This window comes from Thermobia domestica, chromosome 10, assembly GCF_964235325.1.
Source record: "Thermobia domestica chromosome 10, izTheDome1.hap1.1, whole genome shotgun sequence".
NCBI lineage: Eukaryota > Metazoa > Arthropoda > Insecta > Zygentoma > Lepismatidae > Thermobia > Thermobia domestica.
Window position 1 is genome coordinate 118,755,514 of NC_137463.1, and position 21,718 is coordinate 118,777,231.

General features: G+C 32.1%; 1 protein-coding gene across 6 annotated transcripts in view; it reads left to right on the top strand.

Annotated features, from left to right (window-relative positions):
• LOC145662680 (choline/ethanolamine kinase-like) overlaps positions 1-21,718 on the top strand; it is a 139,123-nt gene that overhangs the window by 111,134 nt on the left and 6,271 nt on the right. For 4 of the 6 annotated variants that reach the window (XM_081728503.1, XM_081728505.1, XM_081728502.1 and 1 more), the window contains exons 6-7: positions 1,146-1,398; positions 18,328-18,543. In XM_081728503.1, the coding sequence (XP_081584629.1) occupies positions 1,146-1,398; positions 18,328-18,543 (469 nt within the window). Of the gene's footprint in view, positions 1-1,145; positions 1,399-7,672; positions 7,827-18,327; positions 18,544-21,718 lie in introns of those variants that run through there. The other 2 variants (XR_014127080.1, XR_014127079.1) reach the window with 2 other exon arrangements.

Here is a 21,718-nt window from a genome sequence, read left to right on the forward strand (position 1 = left end):
AGTTGATTAACACTGTGCAGTATATTAAATAATATTCTTCTAACTAGAAGTTCGTAATATCATGAATAGAACCACGGAAATAGGAAAGTATTACGCAATCATGCAACCTAAGGTTGTACAATGTTGGAAACACGAAAATACGAGCGCTCACAAGCAAACCGAGAAACAAAAAACACAAGTAATGTAAATAAAACAATAGCACATATGCCCAGTAAGGAACCGACTGATTGTTTCCGTGGATAAGTACCCAAATTCACATTTCCATATAGTGCTTTAGTAATGTGTAACAATGTTTATACAGATTTGGAAAGGAGGGTAAATCATTGACGCACATGAGTAATTAGCTAAATTTACCAAATGTATATCCTACAATAAAGAAACTGAAAATAGATTATAGCAAGCTGCTAGTAGGTAGAAAATACACATTTAAAAGGTAATATTTTGAAATCAGTAGTTAAATTGAGATACGCTGGTCAGTCAGTAGATGGCCTACTGCAAATCCAAAGCGCCTCGATGAAGGGCAATCGATAATTTTACCTGAAATATCGATGAGAAATTGAAAGAAAAAAAAATATATTGAAGGAACAATCCAGGTCAATATTATTATTATTTATTCGAAACTTTATATATTTCCTACTTTGTAACGAAACCCTGAATTTTCATATTAAAAATAACTTTAAAAGAGCTGGTAATGATATAGAAAAAGAGCTGGTAATGAAACAGAACAGAAGGGCGAGCTATGGTCGAATATAAGGGAAAAAGGCCGAAGGAAAAAAAAAAAGTTAAGGCTATATTGCAAATATTAGCCACGCAATCACCATAGTGGTCGCGAAAGGGTTGGAGAAAGGACTAAAAATGCCCTAAATATACTCTGGGTGATTAATTTCCTCGTACAGGTGTCTGACGTCCAATAGGATTCCCGCCTCACCCTCACCATTTCCCAATACAAGATTTCTACACGCTAATACTTTCCACCACATTGATTCCGTCGCCAAACGAACGAGGTGCTGAGGCCGCCAATTGGTACACGTTCACCTGGGGATGTTGGTCAACGCGTCAGTTCTCAATGCTATAATAAATACTATACATTTTAAAATTCACTTATAAAGCACAAAGCATAACAGGCTTTTGTTTTTAATTTTCAGGAAGTACCTCACAAGTATGAAATCCCCTGTTGTTTTCTGCCACAATGATATGCAAGAAGGCAACATTTTACTGAAAACTAGCTCCGTTCCCGAGAAGGATCAACTTGTCCTGATAGACTTTGAATACTGTTCATACAACTACAGAGCATTTGATATAGCTAACCATTTTTGTGAATGGATGTATGATTACACATGCGAAGAGGCTCCAAATTTTGAACAGTTCCCAGAAAGGTACCCATCACGTGATCAGCAGGTAATTCTTTCTTTTATTTTGATTAAAGTACCAACCTCAAAATATATGTATGTAAAGTTAATACACATATAGGTTTATGTGACAATTCCAAGTTTGAATTGTAAATGGTGCATGAAAAAAACGAAAAGCTTTTTGCATTGGTTTAATAATATAATAAAGCGCAAAAAAATCAGCTCATATTTTAATTTTTACTTGGCATACAAATCAACTATTAAAACTGTTATTTCCATATTCTTTTTTAAATATCTAAAAAGAAATTCTTTAGGCTGTAAAATAATATATTCATATGCATATTTCAAAATATATTTTCGTTTTATTAGCTTTTGTTTCTTAAGTGTTGTGCTAAGCATTTCAATTACTTAATAGTGTTTATATTTTCAAAAGTTAAAATCGATTTAAAAAAAGAAAAGCATGTTAATGTTAACGAGTTTGTTTCTTTTTCTTTTAATTTTTAATCCTAAAGCACAATATAGACCACGATATTTAGTTGTACCTTATCAGTGCATGGTAATTATAGCTGTGTCTTTTAGGATAAATTCCTTTCAGCTCATTTTTGTTTTTGCCATAAATATCCCAGTATATAATGTGGTTAGTTTCCCTTGTTTTAAAATTAAAAGGATCTGTAGGGTCACACCAATTTTTCCTCGATTCGCCTGTTTTTTTATGCTTCCTTTCTCAGTCGCTGCTATGGAGCAACTCTGCGCTGTAGTGTGACCTGCTAAGAAGGGAGCTAAGACAAAAGAGCCTCTGCAACAGGAGGAGTGACCCCACTCTTTTTGGTGGAGATCACTTGCGGAGTGGAATTCAACAGTGGAGTATCATCACTTGAAATCTGTTTCTCATTAAGAACATAAACTTGACGGGTACCGTTTGCATTTTCTTTTCTGATGTGAGTGAAGAACTTGACGCAAATAATACTATGGTCACTACATCTAGAATATTTAACCTTATTTTGTATTAAAATTTATTCATCCTGATGTGGGCGACCATAATATGATTGCGTAAGTATCATTTCAGTGAAGAAAGGCGAACTCAATTACTTAATTCTTGCTCGTTTCATATTTCAATATTAATAATGGATATATTTTATAGACATATATTTATTTGAAGTACAAAAAATTAGAGCTACCTCAAATTTGAAAAGTATTTAAAAATTTTGCAAAACATTATATGCAGATCCAAAATATTGCAAATGTACTAATAATAAGATTTAAAAAATAGTTTTGTTTTTCGCTTGTAATACAGAACTTCGATCTTAATGATGTTCTTTGACTCAGTTTTCAGAACAAATACCGTACCAAATTTTAGACTTGGAATTCAAAACCTTTTTTTTTTCTTTCTTTAAATTTAAATTAATAAAACCAAACCAAACCATTGTTGCAAAAAAGTTTTGCATAATGTATGATCTCTCCGTAATATTTTTAATTATAATGTGTGTACGGAAAAAAAAAAAGCATGCGTTCTTTCAGGTTTTCAAAACAGATTAGAATATATTATAATAAATGATGTTTTGAATGAAAATTTAATTTTGGAAAATAGTTTACGTGAAGTTAGAATTAGAAAGCTATAAAAATGATCTGAAACAAAATTATTAGTGATTTTCTTTATTGAAATATTTAAGAAATAAAGTAAATAAGTTCTTATAATCTAGTTGTTTAGATTACCTGAATCAATCTTTTAGATTCAATATGTACTTAATAAAATTATCTGAATTTTTATTGAAAGGCATGATTTTGTTAAAGGAATTTTTTTTAATACTAGCATCGTACAGTTCTGAGAACAGAGAATTGGTATATTTAAAATTATTTACAATTGAATGTTGAGGAGTGCAAATACCTTTGTTACCGTTTAATCATTAAAAATTATTTAACTATGGTACACATATTGAACATAGTAATTCTTGAAATGCAGTATGTAATAATTTTTGGAATTATGTAGAAGATATTCTCTTCTTCAATTACCAGAAGTCTTTGTGTGCAAAAATAGTAACAATAATTTGGTAGTCTGCCTGAGTAGGACAGTACCTTAACATTATGCAAAACTTAATTGCGAATATTTCGTGAGAACTAAGGATTTGCATATAAAATTTATTTCATTTGAAATTGACAAGAGGAAAAATAAAGAAATGACCATGTGTTTGAAAATGATACAATTACAAATAGGCACATTCAAATAATGAAATTAGAGTAAAATTTGAAAAACTCCTAGTGAGTGTGTCTTTGTTACCAAGTATTCTCTTGCAGTTAATTGCGTCTTTCTTATTTAATTTAACGATCTATTTCTGTCCAATTTCGTGTAAATAGTGAAATAGAAAACATTGTCAATCCTAATGAGTAGCATTTATAATATTCCACTGGAATCTATGGTATTATTCTTTTTTTAAAAAGCATGTTTTTCACATTAATGTACTTGTGATGCCATGCTGTATCCTGAAACTCACGCTGTTGCGTATATTTCGCAAAAGCTGTCGTTGATTCAAATGACGAACACGAGCATTTAAAATATTTACTTGGACATTAGAATTATCCAAAGAAAGATTAATATGATAATTATTTTAACCTGCACAGCGTCTGCGCCTACGTACATCGAAATAAAATTGTAAGATGTAGCACATTTTTGCGGAGTTCACTTACTTTCACGGCGCAGTATCTTACTTCTGATTACAAGAATTCCAACCCTTTCTTTCACTTCTACTTGATTCGACTGTCAGTTGTCAAATGATGGCCTAACATCTCGTGTACAGAAAGCTCAATACTTGTTAGACTACCTGATATTTAATGTGATAGTTACATCCAGCATTGTTCATGATCTAAGACCAATTTCCTACTTAGTCCAACAATGAATAGCTGAAACAGATTCGATGACTGTTTACACGGTATTTGTTATTCTGAAAGATATTCCTTCTCAGTACAATTATAGTGATATATCAGTACAGACCGAATCGATTTCCTCTTTTTTTTTTTTCTTTTCGTGGTAGAAAGATGTTGCTGAGCGTCTCGTCATAAGTCAGCCACTTTAAAGCATGAAATGTGTGATATTAAAAGACTATGGTCACTATATAAAGTTTTCAGTACATGTTGTTGCTAAACTTGTCTGCAATATAAAAAGGAACCGTGAAGGTACATTTTAATTATTATTAACAGCGTTAGAGGACACGTCTAGAATACTGAACGTTGTTCTGATTCTTTGTCGAATTTATCACGAACAGAATTAAATTCATACCTCAAGAGAAACTATCAGTATCGCAAAATCTTTCATATGATCCAGTTTTTTCAGAACTCAGGACCATTAGTCTTAACATAACAATGAACCGAAACGTTTAATTTGATTTTGAGTTTTTCCTTATTGTTGGTGCTCACCAATAAAATTAATTGCTTGAAAATAACTTGGTAACAAGAACCACCTGTATTGACATGCCTAGTGGATGGTGCAGTTCCTATCAGACGTAAATTCACCACATCAGGCATGTGAGAGTTAAATTTCAATATCCATATTTATATCAAAATATATTGTCGCTAAAGTGCCAATAATTGAAGTTCTTTAGAATGAGAGATTTAGAAAACAAGTTTATCCCTTGATGATATTACATTGATTGCCAGTCTTGAAGGAAAAATATAATACGGAAAGCAGTTAAGAAGTAAAATGTAAGTTAGTGTGAGGAAAAGGTACATGCATGTAAGCTGCCCTGGATTTGTATATTTCCAAGTGATGCGCCCTGACATATTTGATTAACTTCTGTAACTTTTACCATATTATTTGTTATTTTCCTTTTGTTTCTCTTAATGTAAGGAAGAGCAAATAGCTAGGATATATATTCATAAGCGTGTTAGAATAACATCTTGTGTCTTAACTAATAAAGTTTCGAAACAAATTCAGAAGAAACTGTAGATTCACTTGCTTTAAACTTAAATGCAAAGTACTGTCGCTTTATTTTGTAATGAGTCGTACTGACCGAACTGAAAGTAAGCGAATAACTCAATTATAAATATTAACTCTTGTGTAGATCGCCGTTACTGATATTAAGAAAATGAAATAAAATCAAACGTTGTGTTACAAGATCGTCTCATTGTATCCTGCTCGGGTTACTTCATACTATATAGTGTCATATTCTTTTGGGAGAAGTAACTCTCAAGCTTAATTACTTTATGCGATTTGTTTTTATTCAAGATCCCTTGTCTAGGTTAATAATATACCGTAAAGTAGTTTTATATTTCAAGAAAGTAGACAGAACTTTACCCTGAGAAGGTGGCAGTGGTAAAAAAAACATCAGAGATGGAGAAGGTTGCATGTACCTTCCTTTACTCTATCTTGCATTTTATGTGGTAGAATTATCCTACAAACAAGAGGAAGAACTGGACACATCCAAGTATATTCATAGTTATATTCTTATTAAATATAGCTAATGGTGTTATTGGTCATGTAGGTCCATTCAATTTAATTAGTCAAATGAAGCATAATACAAGTTATATTTTGAAATATTACGGTTGTACTGTAGCCTGCGAAACTTCTAATTTGTTGGGATGAAAAAGGAAAGATAAAAATACTCTTATATAATATTTAGAGTATATTATGTATTATAAAGAGTTGTCAAACTTTTAGCAACGAAGAAGAAAAGTAGAAAATATAATAACTCATTTGATTGTATTGAAATAAAAAAATAGTCTTTTAGCACTATACAGATAGTACTGATGATGAGTGATATGAAAAGTAAAATGTCAAATATTGGATGTGTTCTGCTTTCTATTCTTCTTTTTGTTTGCCTGCAAGGCTGTATTTTCTCACATTGTTTGGAACGACCACTTAGGTCACTTTATGCATATTTATATTTCTACACACTAGCATGATTTTGCTTTATACTTGGGCTGGACCGATGCTTAGTATTTTTTTTTTTTTAATGTTTTACAGATGATATTCATGTCCTGCACTTGTTGGCGTGGTTCGTACACTTTTGGTTTTAGTCTCCTCATAGAATAGTGTAGAATTTAATTCATTGTCATACGCATTCTTACCCTGATCATTTTAACCGCAGAAAGGCTAATAGGCTTAATCAGTTAGTTCGAGTTAAATTGTCCTGGGGAATAAAGTATCACTCAAAATAGGTTTATTAAATTTTTATGTTGTTCCTACATTCTTCTATTGAATGATTAGTGAAAGCCAGAAAAGTCTAGCGTCGTCCAATCATAACAACTGGAAGTAGAAATTGCGTAATACGTATGTTTTTCGGTATATACTAAGAGTCAAAATGAAATTAAACGTTTGTCAGCGCTAATTCTGCAACACTTGATAAAAAATAGTATTCATAGTACTTAGAAGGAACACAGAGAGAGGGGGGAAGGATGGTTTATCATAGTTTGAACTAACTAGTGTATTAGTTAAAGAAGAACAAATATTGAAAGAGAAGAGAGAAAATAGAATTAAAAAGAATGAAAGATTAAACAGAGAAAGTGCTGAGAAGCGTCTAGGTCCAATAACATTGTATTAAGAATTTAGTTCCCTTTTTTAAATCTGAATTTTAAACATATATATAAAGGACAACTCACCTTGAAAGGACAACTCGTAACTTCTTAACATAACATGTATAAATGTATGAGTCATTACATAAAAAAGTGTAAAAATAACTAAATAAAAGAAGCATGTAATATAGATACCAATTGGTATTTCTCAACTTTTCAATTCTCAATATAGACGTCAATTCTTAATTTTTTCCTTTAAGACGACAAGCTAAAATATTGGAATAAGGTTTCAAGAGTTCCATTGCTGAACTCTATACGTATCACATGTTTTTGAGAACGTAAATTGGTATTTTTTTCTTCTATATCACAATGTCCGTCCTTTCTGACCGTTTCAATGTCAACAAGCATAATATTGTTCAATGGTATTTGTTTTTACTTAAAAATATTCATAACTGAGTATCATGCGTATTAACATGAATAATGCGTAAAACTACTGTGTGAAACATTCACACTGTTTCGGGTGGATGTGATACCATATTTGACCCACGTGAAGGACTTAAGTTGCAAGAAACAATGGGACATTAAACTAACATTTACGCACACAAACTATAACTGTCCATTTTTTAAAAAATGACGATTTTCCTTTGGTTTCGTGTAGAAGTTTTGAGTAGTTCAGAGTAAGTTGTACGAATTTCGTCCAAATGCAGTACATGTATTACTAGAAAATAGTCAGGATTGTTGACATTATTATTTTTTTCGTAAACATTAAATGATGCATCGGTCCTGTCCCCCATATTTATTAATATTTATTACTTTTCTAGCTGCAAGTAGAGCAGCATTCGTTGAAATGCGTGTTCTCACATAGCCTAAATGATTTAACGCCAGACATCTGGGGGGTGTGAGTGGTGGCGTTAAACACTTGTCCAGATTCTAATGCAAGAAGACACGGGTTCAGCCAGAGTGCTTGTCTAGTAGGTAGTGTTCTGTGTCGCTACATTATCATTTTTTTGTAAAGAAAGACGACCAATTTAATATAGTGTTACTTTATGTATATAATACATATATGTCAATGAACAAACTAAATTTTAACCTAACCGTTTACCAGATAATAAGTGCAAGGTATTTGATAGTAAAATACGGTTCTAATGTATATTTTCAATGTTTCTATATTTTGTTGTGAAAGTATCAGTGATATTGTTGAACAACAGGAGGATATTTGTGAGTGACTGGTTTTCTTTAAAGAAAATTGGTTTCGGCCAGGGTAATTCACTATAGCAGATGGATATTTGGAAATTCTTTAACAGATACCTTTAGATCAATTTTCTGCTTCGAACACTTTTTGTTCTTTGTAGATTTCACCCTAGAGTTCGAAGTTTCCCTGTTAGTTCACAAATGCTTTCAGGATTGTAATGCTATATAGGCATTACAGTGACCAGTTTGAATGTTATATAAAAAGACCAATGGGTGTTCGTAGCCTAGAATTTTTTCTGGGGTTGTTTGTAAAAGAATTTCTGAATATCTTCCTGGTAATTCAACAATATTATGTTTTTGTTCGTTTATATTCTAAATTATTTTTGAAAAGTGCTAAATTAACTAATTACTAGGACAAGGAGTAATTCACTTCGATGGTTAGGTTCGTCGTGAAATAAAATTAGATAATTTGGTTTGTTGGCAATCGCTGCTTTTCGTTATTATTTGTTACATATTTATTATTTTCTGTTACTGTTAAATTGACATTTTCGAAGTTATTTGGTTGATCCAACAACAGTATTAAGGAATTCACTGAGATACTTAAAATATAAATTTCTTGTACGATTACTTGCTATTCTATCGAATCTGTATATCAAATGTGTGTGTGTGTGTGTTAGAAAAATGGAATTATTCATTTGTTTCTCTCATTACGCAATAATTCGTAAAATTTTCGCACATGAACTTTTAATATTCAATTATTTGGGTTTTTACTAGTTGAAATTATTTTTCACTTGCTTTGCCGTAGAACTTAGATTGGAAGATACTGAATATGAGAGGAATAGCTATACAACCCAATAAATTCAGCTACTCTCAAATCCGTTTGTATGGCATGATGTTCTCCTGCAGTACCTCGTGTGTCTGATTCAATTCCAGACCGGGTGAATTTGTACTGGGTAGTATCGTACCCATTCGTTTTCTCCGGATTCACCCATTTCCTTCACTTCTCATTAGACCGGTTCTTGCAAAACCTTCTTCTGCGTTTATCATCAGTCTTCTTTAGTTTAAAGAACAGATTGTGGGGCTTTAAATAAAGATTTAATTTAATTTTATTTTAAAAGCTTTGTTATTCACGTTTGATAAGTTAGGAATGCATATATTCATAAATACGAAACAAAGGTTTTATTTTTTTTTTTATTATTTTTTTAATAACTTGTTAGGAATGTAGTGATATCGGGTTCAATCTACGTAGCTGATGAAATTTCCTGAATTCTTAAACACGCTAAACTGTGGCCAAGGTGAATATTTTCAGTAGAATTCGATACTTCCTTTTGAATTGTGCTTTTTGTGGAAAGTTATTCAGCAAACTCGAAAAAAGGTTATACTTCCATACTACTCTAAATATGGTTAAATAGTCGTGTAACCTTGTATTAAAATAAATAAATATATCATAGCCATCTCTAGTAGAAGACTGCCGCCATACAAATGTTGCAATGCCATGTAAACTGCAGAAGAAAACTCCATGTAAAAGCACATGGAACAAGTGAAAGGTCTTGCTTATTATTTTATTCTGTGTAATTAAAGCGATATATTTGTGTGTTAGTCTGACTGCATGGTTAACACTAGTGTATTGCTGGTTCTAAAGTAAGTACGCGTAATCGCTAAAATCTGAAGGACGTGCGACTTGTTTCAGCTTTCCCAAAGAGAGTACTCGACAGGTTCAAATGTTCTGGCCGTTCTACTGAAAACCAAATAATAAATCAGACTTTCATATAAAACATTTTCAAAAAATTTCTGACTTGCTAACATTATAAAAATCATAGACAAGGATGGTAAGCAGTGTGAATTCATTGTATACAGAGAAATCAGTTTATTTATTTATCCAAGTTTTAGATGCAGCCTACGAGACCGTTTACGCTGGAATTATTGACAGCCAACGATAACAGTGGGGAAGGAAGGCACCATCTTCAATACTTCAAGATTCTGTCCCAGCGTTCTCTTAGTAAAACAGGGCAAACAAGTCAGATGCGCAGTTTGAGTTCGTAACCTCAGTATTATTTTAAATCTTCCTTAGATCTACCCGAGTTCATCTTCATCCCTTTACGAATTAAATTTTGTAAAGCGCTCGAACCGATATGTTGATCGTGAGTGAGTTCTTGAAATCCGAGTTTACGTCTCTAACTTCAGTGAAGCCAATTTAATCTCTGCTTAAACTTTGCAAAGCGCTCAAACACTTAATTATGCGCTGAATTTCACATCTTCAGCTTCAGTGACTTACAAGACTGGACAAACAACAAAATATTGTTATAATTATTATTTTTAAAATCCTCTCTGGGGTTCGCATTTCCAAAACATATTGTAAGTTTCTGAATACAACTATCTCAGTTAGACATCGATTAATAAATTATTTCAATTGCTTAACATTATAAATATGGATAAGAGATTTTATACCAACTTTCAGCGCATCGATTACATGATTCTTATCTTGTCTCGGACTATAAAATGTACGTTAAATTTTAACCGATTGCATTATAGATTGATATTATGAAAAATTGGCCTGGTTTTTAGCTAATACTTATGTAAACATCAGAACAACAACAGAGCTGGAGATTGCCCCGTGCTACAACCGCACGTTAGCTGAATTAAACGCTACGTTGCCAATTCGAAGGTCGCAGCCTACTACTAGAGATGTCTATAGTTAAATATAAAGTGAAGTATGTATCACGGGGTATTTTGTAGTGTGAGGGTTTTAGTATGTTGTCGAAAAATAAGTAAATGCATTAGAGAAAACTGATACTGAGTACCAAACTATTCATTAATATCACCATTAACCATAACCGGTGACATTCGTATTTTATTGGATGACAATGAAAGCTGCAAATTTAAAAAGTTCTCATCACAGGGTCTGTTAGTTATACTTGTAAAGTCAGTTCCACATTAATGGTAGTATTGTCTAGTTGTATGTAATTGTCAGCAAAGTTCATATATTCCCCTCCGTGTTCTCTTGTCAGTAACTTCCAGAAGGAGTGGGCCATTTTGAGTAGTTTTGGATAAGTTACAGAGAAATATGGCAACGAAAACTATTCAGAATTGTTCATTTATTCGTAAGTTGTTTGCACGACAGCGTGTAGGATTGTTTCTGCTAGCCACAGTCCACAGTTCACAATATATAACTACCTACGTTATGTCTTAATGATTTAGTTTACAAACTGCTTATAATAAAAGTAATGATTACTTCTATGGATTAGTTCACGCCAATTTGTACGAAGCGTAATAAGCGTTCGTCTTGAATCGCTTATCGAAACCAGAGTGCAATTCTAATATTGAAAAGTTAACAGTACTATTTTTAAATGTAAATATAGTCATTAAATTAGTTCGCGATTAGAAGCTTTGAAAATAATAAAATTTTTAAAAAATCTACTATTAAAATTCGATATTCGCTTCGAAAATAACAAAATTAAAAAAAAAATCTGGTTCGTTTGTAGTGGTAGTAGTTCCTAAAATATGAAAACTAGGAGAATTTTTGTTCTCCATACGGTAAGGATAAAGTTTATTTAAATTAAAACATCAAACATTAAAAACACAATAGTATACACAATACAGTCAACAAGACGGTCCTGGAACAAGACATTCATGGAACAGTATGCAAAGCCAAAAATGGAAATTTATACATCGGACAAACATACATTCAAATTTATATATATTCGAGTATTAAGTTGAGGTTGTAGTGGGGAAGTGAATGTAATATGTCAGTCAGCTATTTATTGACTGTGCCATGGTGTTGTAAATTCTTACAATCGCTTCCTTTAGAAAAAGAAAAAAAAAAAAGTTTTGTAGGAAGTATTCGTTAACCTAGTGTACGATTTTACGTGTCGACATATACCTACCACTGTTTAGAAATTAACGAAAAATCACTTGGTCTGTCTTATTTTAGTTATAATCATAGTTTCTTTGTGAATTGCCTTACTTCTTCATACATTCATTTTGTTGTTTATGTAAAAATTTGGAATATTCACATACATAATCAATAAATTAATCAACTTAAATTATTTGTACTGTCATACTATAGCACGCTTTATGCTGCAGTTCATTAATGCATGTCAATATTTAAGCTTAAAACATCACTGTAACAGTTGCAGTAATTCGCGTTGTTTCGTCAGTAAAACAATTGTTAAAACTTGAACAGTCACGTCTCTTTCAGAAGCTCTATGACTTTACCTCTGAATGAGAAGATAGGATATGTAGGTGTCGTCCATTTGAATATTTTCTTTAAGTGTTTGTATCAAAATATGCTTCATCCGTACTGATTCATGAAGTATTAATTATTCAAAATATGCTATTTGCGATCGCGAGTAGTGTGTTTTAAAAGAGAAGAGTGTTCATGTTTTTAAAACATAACTGTACAGTGTTCTGTGCAGTGGAGGGATGCAACGATCGATTGCAGCTTTCCTTCTATTTCTGTCAATACTGTACTCGCAAATAGGTGTGGTGGTGGCATTTGTACATAATCTTTACATTAGTGTGGGGAAAACAAGCTGGTATTTTCCTGTAGTTTACATTCCTTTCATAATGACACATAATAGTAAAAATAAATGCATTGTTGTTCGAATTTTAGAAAATATTTAATTAGATATATCAACGTAGATAAAGTTTATTTTTGACGTTGAAATGTAATATCTTACTTATATCCGATCGATTGAAGAACATTATTTGATTTAAAAGCTTGTATTGTATTTTCTATATGATAAAATTTTATTTTGTGATCATTTTACGCTACACTTCACTAAAACGCATGACATGTCTTCACTCAGATATTTAGATGTGTCACAACACAAAAATCGAATTTCACCTTTAAAATTCATTAGAATAGTACAGTCCCTGTTTGGCAAGAGATACTTTTTTTTTTCTTTACATATTCCACGATATACATGATTGTGTATCATATTTGTCTTCTTATTGAAAGAAACTAGAAAGTGTGAATGCTTCAGATAGCATTCATTTCGTCTGTATTTGCACTTCGTGTTCGCTTCTGTAAAAGCCGTACCTATCTCGGCTTTTAACACATTTTCTTTTACTTGCCTGGTTTCTTGTAAACTTTTTCTTGGTGTTGTGTATATATATATATATATATATATATATATATATATATATATATATATATTATAAGAGATTCATTTAACTTTCAGATCTAAGCACTTTTTTTTTTTTTTTTGTTAGCATCAAATTTATTCTAGAAAAAAGAATCAAGAACTTATTTTAGATTCTTATCATGCTATTTACAATAGTACTTTTCGCTCCTTTGTCTTAGTTCTGTTAGAAATTGTTTGTAAATTTGGAAGTTAAATATTAGAATGAACTGTGTGTATAGATTTCATATCCAGTAAAATTGGAAATATTTCGCTAAATATTAAAACTAACTTTCTAAATTGGTGGTGGGTCTATTCTGCACCATTTATAATTCTTTCTGATTCTTACTTTAGTATTCAACTGTTTTCCTCTTACGCATGTTATCACTTTAAGATCTTTTCTTCTTTGTAGGTACAATATCGTATCTTTCTATTAGTTAATATCTTATCGTAGTTTTATTTTAATCCTTTTTTTTCTAGTATGTGCATTTGTGGATTTCCGCAGAAAAAAAAAGTTACTACCAGCTTTTTGCAACTGCTTGGTATTTTTTTCTTTCTTTAATGTAATTGTATATATAATTTATGTAAGTAAGTTTCGATGAAAACCCTGCTTTTAGAAGTGTATCTTTGTATGTGGTTCCTTATCTGAACTTGATTGTATTTTTGTTAATTTTAAAAACATCTTTCTAGGTTTTCTTCCCATACGGTTAATCTATCAGCATGTTATCCCTTTCGTGTTTTGATGAATGTACAATGGTACTTTGAAAGAGTGACAGTATTAAACATTCTGAGTACGTAATTGACTAGTTGTCCAACGAGAAATGATTTCTTTCAGTTACGCAAATGATTGTGGTTTAAAGATTAAGTAAATTTGCAAGTATTTTCAAGAGTTAATTTCTTAATTTTGTAAAATATATAGCTTATCATACATAGCAACCTTATAAACAAAATTTGCAGCTATTATTAGTAGCTATAGATTCAGAATGAATATTATTCGGAAATATTCTGTATTTATCAATGAAATTTGATTCAAAGTGAGTTTCAATATACTACAACCCATTTTGTTTCAGCATAAGCATTCTTTTTATATGTATATCAGTTGTATCATAATCTCCCTTTCTCCACACATATTTAATTGCATCTCTTACGAAACCCTTCTTTCATAGACAGTAGCTTAACAGGGATGTGGTTACTAAATTTCAATATAAACCTTTTGAAACAAGTATTACGTTCTTTACTATATTCAAGAAAAACTCCTCAAACTTGATCAAAGGGCCAAACGTAATTGCTCCAGCGGTGATGATTTTGCCTAACAAGGATCGCAAAATGGAACAGAAATTCGTACCTGGTCCAAACTTCTTCCCTCTTTCAAATTACCTCTAAGATTGTTTTTGACTCCGTCTTTCCTAAGCATTCTTGGCGTTTTTGCTTTTCTTAAATTCTTCGATATATCAACATTCCTAACACTCCTAGAGGGTTCTCTCTAAATTACAATGCTCAGCATGACACATTGAGTTATCTTAAAAGTTGTTTTCGTCTCTGTCTATCCGTATATTCATTGGTAATACATAGTATCTTGACCTAAAATTAATAACTTGTTTTACCTTCTTCCATATTTATCTGTGAAATAATTGTCCTTCAGTTTTACCTTACGTGGTCCATATCCTACTGTAATATCCACTCCAATCATTTACTGTTTGCTGACTGTTGCAGTGACTGTTATCAAATTACATAAATTGCAGAGTAAACAAATAAACTTAAAAAATAAATAAACCTGATGAGTAATAAGCAGCTATCTGTGTTATCTGGTTTATCTGTGTAATGGCGGTAATTCGTAGATTGAATTATAGTTTTGCTTTCGCTAGCTACAGTCTTTGTATTATTCGTTGCTCTTATCAGGAAAATAACAAACGTGTGTAATTAATACAAGTAGATGTGTTATTCTTTCTTCCAATCACTTCATCATTGATGGACATTGAGACGTATATACCAGTACGCAGTCTTTATTAAATATTTGAGAGACTAGCCTTAAATAATGTACATTCATATATCAGATAGTCTTGTTCAAAATAACTCCATTAGGTATCTGTCTCTGAAGAGCCCTTTTATGTCGATCATAGCACAAATTGCATTAATAAAGGTTATACCTTCCTTCCTTTCTTTAAGGCACTATTAGAAGTAAATTCTGAGAATTTAAAATAAACTTTTAATTTCTGTAATAAACAATGTTGTATTCTGTTTGTCTGAAGAATGAGACTTTCAAACGAAATTTGTTTCTCCACTATTGTTTAAACAACTATTTGCATACAGTAGTGCATGCATGATTCATTCGCATATATGTCCTGTACGGAAACTGGAAAAAGTTATTATTGAATGTTTTTTTTAGAAAATAAAATAGTAAATGTACTAAAGGCGACAATCTACTTTTACTTACTTCTTTCGTTGGTTGGACTGGGGTTTAGCGTCCCTTTCAGAACCGAGGCTATTTAAGGCGTGGACATACAGCGTAACGTAGGGTCCAAACCACATAAGCTCCCATCAGAAATCAAACTCAAGTTTCTTTCGTGTGAGCATCAAGGGTCATTATTTCTTATTAGTGGAAGAAATATTTTTTCTTTTTTTTTTGGGGGGGGGGGTATTTTATTTCACATATTCTATTGTATCAAGTTCGTTTATTTAAGCAATAAGATATATATGTAAAGAAAGTTTCACTTACGTTCGATAAGAAATTTCATATTTTAGGATGTATCCCATGTGTATAGTAGACTATATAATGTAACAAGTATATGCAGTGTTTAATAAGAAATGATATTACGTTAACATTACACGTGGTCACGGAGTCGATTCCCGGTTGAAGAACATTAAATATTTGAACGTATAACCGTGGTAAGAACGCGACCTTAAACTGTAGCTCCATGTTTCGTATAGCTGCGGTGCTGAGAAGGCACGCTAAACTTCGATATAGACAAACAAACAAACAAACGTTAGTATATTTGCTGAAGTACATAAATATTTTTAAATAATGAGTTACTGAATAACCAGTTGCATCTATCTTAAATTGTGGTCTATAAATTTGTAGTGTGATTTACTGCTTATATTCTGGGAAAGCTTAGTCTTTCAACTTGTTTTAAGAAAGAACAACAAAAAGCTTCGTTAATAAATCCAAAACTTAAAAAAAATGTACAATTTCCATTGCTTATGTTGTTATGGTTTTATTCGAAATACTTAATAGTGGTTATTAAGAAGCTATCCTACTCTTTAAACTGTGAAACATGAAGTTAGCATAAAATATTGAACTAGGTAATCTACGATTAAGATTTAAAAGGAATCATTAATGTTCAAAGAAACGTTTGTGCATTTAATATGTGGTTACTTTGTGTAATCTTCCATTGTTTCAGACCTACTGTTCTTTAATAGCAAAAAGTTTGTACTTAAAGGCATAAATAACTCCCTTAAACTTTCCATTCTCGGATTCTGTGAAGCAAATCTGCTGAGAAGAAGGGATCAAAGTATTTGCAGCTGCAGTGGGAGGTCTCTGTGAAACAGTGATACGAAATAAGTATAGCTTCAAATCGCAATATAACAACCGAGTTCCCTCCTCATGTTCTTTCCTGATAATTTTGACATCTATCAATTACAGTATTACATTGTTTTGCTTACAAGACCGTTAATCCACCAAGACAAAAAAAAATCCATAATTTGTAAACATTTATTGTCATGAATAATTTCACATCGTAAAACTAACTCTTTCTCTTTTCTCTCTCTTTCTCGCTCGCTGGTTTGCTCTCTCTTTTCCATAGATGATTGTTCTTTATCTGTTATGCAGGAACAACTAACATAACAGTAAAAGAACCATGTTTTCAGATAAAATGTTAGCTGTCAGAACAGTTAGTAATTTAATTTGAAATCTTATTTTCAGTCTTATGACCTATTGGAATATGAAATAATAAAACTCTGAATGAGGCATTAGTTTTAAAACTATATATTTACGAACTGTGGTATAGTTTAGGCATTACATTGTTTGACGAAGATACTGTAACACAGTCAGAAAATATTGTTTTAGAACTGTAAGGCCTTGTTCAGAATTTGTTTTATTTAGCAATTTGAAATTATATATGAAGTAACATTGTCATCCAGTTGGATAATCAATATTAGTGTAACTTAAGTTGTACCACAACAATATCTCAGCCAGATATTTCACCCTACCAAGCAGTTACGAAACGGCATAGATATATCTTTAAACGAACTGATAGTAAGGTTGTAATTACTAAAAGTTTATGGATAGGTTTCAAACAATGAAACTGTGATGGATCATTTAAATTAAAATATACTTGTCTTCCAAAGGTTCTTTACAGACCGAGCTTCAGATTAGAAGGGCGCTAGATATATATATATTTTTTAATCTTAAGTTAATTCAACTGAGTTGATCACTTTGTTCTTTCTCCTTTTTTCTGACGGAAAGATCCCTAATATTAGGCTTTCTTGAAAATTATAAAATTTTAATTTTACTTTGCACTTTGATGTTTATTTTAATATCACTGAAATATGAAGTAAGAGAAGAGTCGAATGGAGTAAAAGTCATACTCCAATAAAAGTAGTTATCTATTTTCGAAAGTCTCTTTTCCCGTGGACATCTGTAAGTCCATCTTTTTCGTTTTTTGAACCGTTAGTAAGAGTCCTAGTTTTCATAGTACTCTGCGTGTCAGTTCTTATTAAATAAGACTACCTATGTCATGCAGTTATTTTTAATTTTATTTTAATCGTTACATATGTAATCGAGTTGAAACAGAACTCTCTTTTTTTTTTCTGCGAAACCGTGAAGAAGGAAAGAATTGTGTCGTCTTTTCTCAAATCACAACTACTATTTAAATCGATCAATCGATGTTTATTAGTTTCACGTCATTAGTTGGTTAGGAAGATAAAATTGAAGAGATAATTCTGTTTAAGTATACGATTCCTCAACAATGTGAAAAAGCAAAATATCTCCCAGTTGATTAAAAAAAAATAACTTGTTTGTGACAGTCTTCAACATATCTTTGTCAGTGGAAACTTATGATGTATTTGAAACCAATATATTAGTTAATTTATGCTATTGTTAAGAATAGATTTTGAGTGTCGTACATCAGAGGCAATGCCATTTATCATTTGGTGTTTTCCCACAGCTGTCATTCATCCGCACCTACTTGAGCACGTGGAAGCAGGAAAAACAGCGAAGTCCTGACGTCAGCTCCTCTGCCAAAGCAATCTCTTCCCGAGGATTGAGTGAAGAAGAGATTGTTCTTAGGGAAGTACAGGCATTTACTTTGGCATCCCATTTCTTCTGGGGACTCTGGAGCATTGTCAATGCAAGATTGTCTCAGATTCCTTTTGGATACTGGGTAAATATTCAAGTTTCTTTTTCCTAAAAATAATTATTCTTAGTCTTGAATAATATGAAAATACAGTAAATTAATTAGAAATATTACTAAAATAAGTGAAATTACGCAGGGCGTTTAGTCAGAATTCTTAATTTTTACCTGAAAAATAAGATACCAACACTATCAGTTGTTTTCGAAGTGAACTATTTGAATGAGCCTAATGTCAGGAATGCCTAATACGACTATATATATATATATATATATATATATATATATATATATATATATATATATATATATAATATATTAATGTCGAAATATTCAGTGGACTTTGGTCAGCAACTCTTTTTTACTTTTTCTCTTATTTACACACAAATTCACATACTTCTGCTTTAATCATGTCTCACGGCGTCCATTATATAATGAAAAAACATTGACGGTATGGGTAAGCTATCTGTAATATGCTGAGAAAACAAAAATACATAAACCATACAATCGTGGATTTGGAACAAACATAATAGCTTCAGATATACTAAAGTTCCTGTTTCAATTACTTATTGTGTCTTCAAATGTATTAGGTTTTTTCCTCCTGTTTGTACTAGTAACATGCTGAATAACTAAATAGTAAAAAACATTACTTTAGTGAATTGTTTGTAATTACTATAAAGCTTTAATACATAAATAGTTTGTCAGCTTCAAAAAATGAAATGAAATTTTTTATTTTTACATCCTACGGTTATGCCGGTTAGGCTAAAGAAGACAGTGATTATGAGAAATGAATGAAATGATGGAATATAGAAAGTGGGAGGAAACGGGAGAACTCCGAGAAAACCCACGCACACGGTGTTTGTCCACCATAAAGCTCACTTGGCGCGAGCTGGGATCGAACCAGGGACCCCACACCAATCTTTCATTAAAGTTGTTGAACTAATTTTCGTCTCTTGTACCGATAATTTTAAATGTGTTTCGGCTCGCGGCTCATGTGATTCAACTTCCTGGAGGGGGCCGCGGTGGCTCAGTGATAGAGCGTTCACCTGGGGTCCCGGGTTCGATCCCCGCCCCCGCCAAGTGAACTTTGTGGTGGACAAACTCCGTGTGCGTGGGTTTTCTCGGGGTTTTCCCGTTTCCTCCCACTTTCTTCATTCCACCATTTCACTCATTACTTATGATCACAGTCTCCTTTAGCCTAACCGGCATAACCGCGGGACGTGAAACTCAGATTTCATTTTCATTTTTTCAACTTCCTGGAAGAAAATCGATCTTCCAAGGTTTTTACAGTGACCACAGGTTGACTAAACAGTTAATAGAAACATGTGTCCTGTAGACTTATCTATATTTAAATTTATATTAGATTTAATAGTGAAATTACATGTGACATACTGTATATTCCGCTGGTCAGCACGTATATCACTCCAATCTGATCACAGTTCGGTACTTCTTAACCAGGGAGCTTTGTATTTCATGTTATTGAATCAGCGCAGAAGCTTGAGAATTCTAAGGGTACGTGTCAGCTCATCAATTTTCTGCTCATCATGATACGAATATTCTTTTTCAGATAAGTAAAACTTTGAGGAAAGCATTACAATTGCATAATATATTATTAAACTGTGTTACTGCGTCATAACAGCCCGTTTATCAGACAAATTACGATTAAAATACGTATGAAGGTGTGGTTTACAATTCCGAAATTATAATACAGTTTACTAATATATTCATTCTAATGCAGTGCTTTTCTTAGTTGTATTTGAAAAAGAATTAAAAGCTAAAATATGAATTTTCCAGAAGAATACAGTATAGTTGAAATCGGATATAACGACATCAAAAAGACTTTAAAAGGTGCAGTTATAATCGAGTGACGTTATAACCGAGATGTGCAATATCAGTATCAAGCACCGAAGATTGGGGATGATTAAGTACTTGACCATTCGATCAAGCCTTCGAGATACGTTATAATATGAATATGATGCATTTGTGAATGTCATATACTAAGCACAGTATAAAATCACTTCCCTTACGAGAAATTAGATGGTTCCAGTGAATATTTGACGCGATAGGGAAGGTATCACAGAAGCTGATGTTATAACCAAGAGCAAATGTGTTCTATATTATTAATACAAAAAAATTAATACCACTCATTCTAGCTTTGGAACTTCTTGTATAAATTAACAGACAAATTCTGACCAAAGCATATATTAACTAATAAATAATAGCGTTACAGTTTCGGCAAATTAACTTTGCCTTCATCAGACACATTATCAGATAATGTGTCTGATGAAGGTAAAGTTAATTTGCCGAAACTGTAACGCTATTATTTATTAGTTAATATATGCTTTGGTCAGAATTTGCCTGTTAAAAAAATTAAATATTAATTACCAGACTGCATTATGCAGTATATTTCTGTTATTGTAATTTGAAATATTCATCTGAAAGTTTTGTTGAAGATACACTGAAACATCGTAAAATATTTGCAAACATTATTCAGATGTGCTGGAATGCTTTGAGTATTTGCAAATATTTTGATACACTGGAACACCTTGAATATTTGCGAACGTTATACAGATACGCTGAAACAGCTTGAATATTTGCAAACATTATTTAGATACACTGGAACGTCTTGACTAGTTACAGACGTTATTGAGATACGCTGGAACATCTTAAATATTTAGAAACATTATTCAGATAATGCAAGTCCTGGGGTAGATCCTTCTCATTCACAGGTTAACTATTATTCATAAAACTCTTATTTTGCTAAACAATAGTAGTCAGGGTGCGAAATCCTGGGGGAAAGGGGAATTCTTCCCATTTAATAATTTGGAAAGAAAATCCCCCCCCCCCACTAATAACTTACTGAGTAGAGAAATTAATAAAGTAATACTATTGTAAGAAGTTCGAAATTAAGTAATTAATATGTTAGATACTGCTTAGCGATATCTCTAATCTTAAATAACTAAATCATGGATGTTCAAATACGCAAACTTTCTATGTTGAAGTGTACCAGTGCAAAGATTTTTTCTATCCTCCTCTTCCCTTACACACTTCGACTATTACGATCTCGTACCCTGATAGTACTTATTATTTTCTAGTAATGTTCAGTAGAAATTAGGGGTGGGCAAAACCGTATCTAGGAAAACCGAACAACCAATAATTCGGTTTTCTCCAAAACCGGCTCGTTTTTTCCAAAGAAGAGAAATTCTTC